This window comes from Choloepus didactylus, chromosome 5 (genome assembly GCF_015220235.1).
Source record: "Choloepus didactylus isolate mChoDid1 chromosome 5, mChoDid1.pri, whole genome shotgun sequence".
Classification (NCBI taxonomy): Eukaryota; Metazoa; Chordata; class Mammalia; order Pilosa; family Megalonychidae; genus Choloepus; species Choloepus didactylus.
The window spans coordinates 150,785,821-150,793,227 of NC_051311.1; the positions used below are offsets into that span (position 1 = coordinate 150,785,821).

The 7,407-nt window shown below is 38.1% G+C and overlaps 1 protein-coding gene across 7 annotated transcripts in view; it reads left to right on the top strand.

Moving 5' to 3' along the window:
- The window catches only part of SUGCT (succinyl-CoA:glutarate-CoA transferase), a 769,056-nt gene extending 763,223 nt beyond the window's left edge, over nt 1-5,833 (top strand). For 4 of the 7 annotated variants that reach the window (XM_037837131.1, XM_037837134.1, XM_037837132.1 and 1 more), the window contains one exon: nt 4,360-5,831. In XM_037837131.1, the coding sequence (XP_037693059.1) occupies nt 4,360-4,523 (164 nt within the window). In that variant the 3' untranslated portion in view covers nt 4,524-5,831. Of the gene's footprint in view, nt 1-4,359 lie in introns of all 7 variants that reach the window. The other 3 variants (XM_037837129.1, XM_037837127.1, XM_037837130.1) reach the window with 2 other exon arrangements.
- Nucleotides 5,834-7,407: the final 1,574 nt, after the last annotated feature.

The window sequence follows — 7,407 nt, forward strand, 5'->3', positions numbered from 1 at the left end:
TCTCTGCCTTCCTAAGTTGGTCCTTAATGTTTACCAAAATTTTCTTCTTTTTTCATTTACTCCCAAGTTCTACTGGAGTTCATCCTCAAGTAACTTATTCAGTAAACTCAGTCTTCGAAAGCTTAAAAATGTCTTCGTATTTGATTAGTCATTTGGATATACAATTCTAGATTTAACATTCCTTCCCTTTACAAATTTGAAAGTGAGGTCTACGTTTCTATTTTCTGTATGATTGAGGATTCTGGTTCAGTCTTATTTTTATTCTTTTATAGGTGACTTATTTCCATCTTCCAACCCCAATGTTTGTACTGTGAGCTGTTCACCACTTTTCTAGCCCCAGCAAGTTTTTCAAACCTCTTTCACCTTGATATTTTAAAATTTAATGTAAAAGTATCTAGATGTAAATCTTTTTTCATTTGTTTTGTTGAATTCTCAGTTTGTGCTTTGAATCTGAAAATATGCTTTATTCTCTGCTCCTCATATTATTTATTTGAAAAATTCTCCTCCTCCACATTTTTGCTTCCCTCTTTCTGTGATTCTTTTCTGTTTTCTGAGGCTTATTAGCTTCTTCTACCATTTTTTTTTACTCTTTATATCTCTCACCCTGCATTCATAGGAATATCTTTATTTTTTCAGTTTTTGTATTAAATTCTTAATTTTCACAATGTTTGAAAAATTTAAGTGCAGAATTGTGTTTTGATCCTTTTTTTTTTCACCCCCCCCCCATGTAGTTCTCATATGGGGATCCCTGGCTAATCATTCTTATATAAAAAAAAGAACTGAGTGGCTGGCATTGATTTTCTCTACTTTTGCGGATATTCCCTACCCTTGTTGGTTCTACTGTGACTAGAAATTCTTTTACGGGTAGGTCAAGATAGTTTGGCTGAGAGGGTTACTTCAGGAGGAGTGGTTGTGGTGTGGACATGGAACCAAAGGTAGGCTATAGACCTTCAGTGCAGGAAGCACTTGAACCCAACATCCACACCGAAAATTTCAACTTCTCTTGGACATCACTTTTGAACTTCTTTTAAAAAGAGCCAGCTAATGCTTGTTTTGTTTGTAGTTAAACAGTGGCTGCTTGTACTCTCCTTTGACAAAGATTGCTCACAGCTTATGGGGGATCCAAACTGAATCAGTTATTCTACATTCAGACATTCAAATCTTTCAATCCTACTTCTGTTCTCAGGCCTAGCTCTCTCATTACCACTAATTTTAAGCCCAAAGACTCTTGACTCTTGGGGGATGAATGGCCAATTGACATCCACCACTTCTAAATTTCCTTGTAGAGGATTTTCTGGTCTTCATATTTCTCTACTTGTTTCTTTCATCAACATGATCACATCCAGGTCATTCCTAAATTTGTTGAAATCTCTTTAGTGTGGCCCGACCAGAAGTGTTCCCTCTCCAGATCACTACATGGAGGTTAAAGTCCAGGTTCTTGAACCCAACATACCTGGGATTGGATCCTGACTCTATCACCACAGCTGTGTGATGTTAGACTCATTACTTTAATTTCCTAACCTTAATCCTCATTCCAACCCTTTCACTTTATACATCCTTTGCCTTCAATGTCCTTATTTGGAAACAAAGATTAATAATAGTTTACTTACCATGAAGGATTGCTACGAAGATTGTGTGAGATGATAAGCTCTTAAGAAATGGTAGCTACTAGTAGTAGTAATTGTAGTGGCAATTAAAGGAGGAAGAGGAGTGTGCCAGTTTGAATGTATTATGTCCCCCAAAATGCCATTATCTTTGATGCAATCTTATGTGGGCAGACATATTAGTGTTGATTAGATTGTAATTCTTTGAGTGTTTCCATGGAGATGCGACCCACCCAACTGTAGGTAATACCTCTTATTAGATAATTTCTATGTAGGTGTGTTCCTGCCCATTCAGTGTGGGGCTTGATTAGTTTACTAGAGCACAATATAAGCTCAGATAGAAGGAGTGAGCTTGCTACAGCCAAAAGGGACACTTTGAAGAACGCACAGGAGCTGAGAGAGGAGCTTCAGCTTACAGAGACATTTTGGAGACGGCCTTTGAAAGCAGTCTTTTGCTCCAGAGAAACTAAGAGAGGACAAACACCCCAAGAGCATCTAAGAGTAACATTTTTGAGGAGCTGAGCCTAGAGAGGAATGTCCTGGGAGAAAGCCATTTTGAAACCAGAGCTCTGGAACAGACTCCAGCCACGTGCCATCCGAGCTAACAGAAGTTTTCCGGATGCCATTGGCCATCCTCCAGTGAAGGTACCTGATTGTTGATGCATTACCTTGGACACTTTATGGCCTTAAGACTGTACCTATGTAACCAAATAAACCCCCTTTACAAAAGCCAATCCATTTCTGGTATTTTGCAAAAGGGCAGCATTAGCAAACCAGAACAAAGAGGAAGGGGAGAAGAAGAAGGAGAAGGTGAAGAAGGAGGAGGAGGAGGAGAAGGAGAAAAAGAAGCAGCAGCAGCAGCAGCTGTATTTCAACCCATGTTCTTGTATTCAAATGACTGTTTTCCAGTGGGTAGTCTCTCTTTTGGCTATTAAGTTAGGAACAAGTAACATGACATTGACTTTAGGAGGCTCATATTCCCTCAGTGAAGTCCTTTTTAAAGACAGGTTTTGATTAAAACTTTTTAATTAATGCAAAAATGGAGCAGAGTCTGGGAGAGCAATGAGGAAGGATCAGATCCCTAAAACATCAAGTCATCAGCATTCTCAGAATGGTGGGCTTGCCTCCCAATGTCTGCCATGTTTGTGTGTTCCTTTACAGACCTTAATAGGGACCAACCCTTGAAAAAACTGTCATGCTCTGGAGCATTTAAAAGGAAATGAAAAAAGAAAAAAGAAATTGCCCTGATCTTCAGAGAAGGGAAATCTTTGGACATAAATTGGAAGTTATCATTTATCAATAGTGAATCATATGTAACAGACAAGGGTTTTAGGAGATCTATGTCTTCCATCTCTATCAAAAAATGGCATGCACAGCAGTGCTCTAAACGAATGGAATTCTCCAAAAAGCTCGAGGCACATTTCCCTCTTTACTGACTGACATCGTGTTTTCTGTACATGCTTCTGTTTTATTTGCTCTTCCAATGGTCTACCCAAATCAAAAGGAAAAAGTTTTGTGACATGGAAATTTTGTGACATAGAAATGTACTTTTTTGTAAGGTCTTATTGCAACCACTATCTAATTTGTTCTCTTGAAGCCTAATCAAATGAGATGTAAAGGACAGCCAACGTAAATACCATGTACTGAATGAGGCAACGAGGGTAAAATTTATTGAAAAAACATGTTTCTCAATGTCCAGCTTGTCTGCGGAGGAGTGAGAAGTAAGAAGAGGCAACTAATGTTATGGAAAGTGAATGACCTTTAATGTGAGACAGTTCAAGTGGGTGTGGATTGCATCCTGGACCCATTAATTATTAGACATGTGGAGCTTTTTGTGCTTTAGTGTTCTTATGTGCAGAATGGGGATAATAAAATCCATTTCCAAGGACTGTTACAAGTATTGCTTAAGTTACCATGTTTGCAGGGCAGCTTAGTGCTTGGCACACTGCATGCAGGCAATAAACTGAAAGCTTCAAGGGAGATGCTGTGACAGCTACATCACTGCTTTTGTAAGTGTAGTAAGTAGCCAGCATGTTTTGTGCATTATTGTGAGTTAAGGAATGCTTACGCGGTGCTTTTGGTTCATTATCTCATTTAAATACTCACATTGATTCTGTGTGGTAAATATAATTATAAACAGTTTACCGTTGTAGAACATGGGGTTCAGAGAAGTTAAGTAATTTGTCCTAGATTGCTCTGCCAGCAAATACAAGAGCTGAGACCAAAACCCAAGTCTCCCTGACTTGGATACATAAATTATACACATAACCTTTTCCTCCATGGTCTGGCTGAAGTTTAGTTGGTCTGCAGAAGGTTGAACTAAATCTTGGAATTATACAATCGACATTGAATAGTAAACTTCTGGGTTGCTTCCACTTGGGGTCAGATCTCCAACTTAAAAGTCATTATGTATCTGCAGTCATCTTTCTTTTGGACCCAGAGAATCCACTTAGTCCAGCCTCTATCCCAGAGGATCTTCCTGACAGGACAGACAGCTTCTACCAGATCTGTCCATGCAGCCCACCACATCATGGTGTGGACATATCAGATGACTGCTGCACAGTTGGATTAAGCTGTGAGTAAAGGAAAGTCACATGCAAAAATGTGTTTCTTCCCAACAATGATGGTACATCTGCAAGGGTGTAACTGGCAGTGATATTCCTGGCAGTCCTTGAAAATACCCCAGGCTGCTTGGGTAATTAATTTCCCAGGGATAGTCATTAACAGGCTTCCTGCTTTCCTCCTTCTTTGACAGGCCCGGCTGTGAGATACAGTACGTTCGAGATGTCAGAAGCCAGGCCACCTCCCCTGCTTGGGCAGCACACAGTGCGCATCCTGAAGGAAGCCCTCAGATACAATGACAGCACCATCGGGGAGCTGCTCAGTGCTGGAGTGGTGACCCAACACGAAGCCCAGTGACAAAGGAAAAATGTTCTCTTCCTCAAAGCCACAACCCAAATGCACTTTGCTGGCAAAGGCAATGTTCTTTCTGGATCCTTCTCCCCAATTATGGTGCCACTGAAAAGAAAACTTAGAGTAACTCCAGATTTCCTGCCTGGCTTCTCCAGAAGGACTCTGGTATTAATGAAATGAGTGCCTTTTAAATGCACCCCACCTTTTATTCTCATGCCTTTTTCTTTTTTTTTTTCAGATAATGGTTGAATTGTAGATTTGCGGGATTTTTATTGTTGTTGTTAATGATTTAATCTTTTTTTCCTGGAAAAATGCACTCCTCATTCTAATTACTTTAATAGCCTAAACGTTTGCCCTTCTATCCCACACAGACCTGAAAAAGAGCAGATTTCTTGACAGTCTCTACTTGTACATCAAGTCCTCATTTAAACTTTTGCTAGGAAGTCAAAGCAATATGCAGAATGACAGTTTCTGTGATTGATTTTAAACAGAATAATTTAATTTTGAGCTCATGAACTCTTTGTTAATCTGTAATTTAAACCATGGATTTGCTAATGTCCATTGTAAAACTGAGCTCCCTTTCTCCCTTGTGGGAGTAAACATTTTCTTTATGTTGTACATCTTTGGTGATTTCATGAAATGTGGCAGAAAATCAGTTCCCACCACTGAATTTTGGGGTATAGATAGCAATCTGTTTTGGGGGGAGAAGAATCGTTCTTCAATCAGTACCTTATTTTGAACCAAGTGCAAATGCCACAAGTTTTTTAATGAATAGCAATGACTACTACTATCCAGGTATTAAATAGTGCATAGTTAATGGCAAATAGGAGAATGAAGGAAAGAGGTTTTCTTGTCATCTGGGCTTGACTGTAGAAAAACAATCATGCATTACTATTAAGTATTTTAATTTGTCAGGGAATTCAAAGTATAAAAAATGTCATTGTGTCCAAATGGTGAGCATCGATGTGTAGATACATTTCAGGATCAGTTGTCACTCACTGACACTGTCAGTCATCGAAGCTCGACCCCACCACGAGTATCCTAATATAACCTTGACCCCTGGCTGTTAGGCCAACTATGTAAAAGCAATGTTATTACATTCCCAATGGTAATCAAAAGCTAAATTACAGATATTCATCTTTCATACTGTGATTTAGAGCTAGTTTTCTTTTTGTGTTCTTTTTTATTGAGAGACTGTAAACCATTTATCCATGCTGTGAGCCCAATATGTTTCTAGAATCAAGGATTCCAAATAAATAAAAAAATTCTTCTTCTAGCAAGTCCTCATGAGACTCTTTAGAAGAATGCCAACTAATTTCTGAAACAGTTATTGTCCTCCCTGCTTTGTTCTTTGTGGACATCTAGAACTCCTGCTGTTATTCTAGTAGGAGAATTTCATCATACAAGGGTAATTTGTTGCCTTCTGTGGTATTTTTCCTCTCCTGGCTAATTCATAGATATAAATTTGGAGATACTCACTTCAGGCCAGGCATCTGAATGAAATTTTTCCATATATATAGAATTAGTATGGAAAATGAAAGAGAATCGATGACACAGAATCAGCAAAACCACATACTTGAAAACTGGCTCCACCAATTCTCTTAATAAATACAAAATTCTGACCCAGGTAGATGTCTTGAAATAGAAATTGCTTTTATACTGAGCAGTAACACAAAATATCTGAGTAGCCACATGCAGGAGGATACTGGTCTTCCGCAAAGGACTGGAAAAGGCCCTTAAATCCTTCATATCAACAAAGAATACAGGCTTAAAAAACAGCAAGGTCACTGTTGAAACAAAGATTATTGATTGATCCAGGGTCTCTAGACTTCCACCTACACAGCTCAGAATGATCCAGGAGAACTTTGAACATGTTACTCAACTGAAAGTATTTACTCTACTGATTTAGTGAAAGAAATAATTCAGAATATATTTCAAGTTCTGATAATTTGTTCTGAAAGAAAAATTGTTGCTTTCTAAAATTTCTACCAATACATCCCAGATCAAGTTATGCTTATAAACAAATGTGCTGTTTTAATTATCAGGGCCTATAATCTTACACATTCCCCAAACTGAACACACTACTAAGATACCATATGCTCAAATTTGGTTTGTGTCAAGGCCTGCCTCCTGGCAGGTTTGCTTCTGAGGTTGGCCCAGAGAATTCCTTGAAATTTAGTGGATTAATCATTGTGGAATTAAGGGTATAACCATAAGCAACCAGGATTCCTTCCCTTGATTATCTATTTATTCATTTTTATTAGAGAAGTTTTAGGTTTACAGAAAAATCGTACAGAAAATACAAAATTGCCATAACCACCTTCATGCTCACAGGTTTTCCCTATTATTACCGCTTTGCTTTAGTGTGGTACCTTTATTACAGTTAATGAAACAATATTATAAAGACATTATTAATTATAGTATTATAGTCTGTAGTTTACATTAGGGTTCGCTGTGTTCTACAGACCTATATTTCTTTGTTTATTTTTAATTTTTATTCTAGTAACATATATACAACCTAAAATTCTCCTTTTGACCACATTCAAATATATAATTCAGTGGTGTAAATTGCATTCACAATGTTGTGCTACCCTCATCACCATCAATTTCCTATCACACGAAACAAAAACCCTGCACCCATTATGCATTAACTCCTCATTCCCTACCCCCACTCAGGCCCCTGGTAAACTGTATTCTAGTTTCTGACTCTATGAATTTGCTTATTCTAATAATTTCATGTCAGTGAGATCTACAATATTTGTCCTTTGTGTCTGACTTTTCCACTCAACATACCTTCAAGGTTCATCCTTACTGTCACATGCATAAGAACTTCATTGCTTTTTATGGCTGAATAATATGCCATTGTGTGTGTGTATACACACCACACATC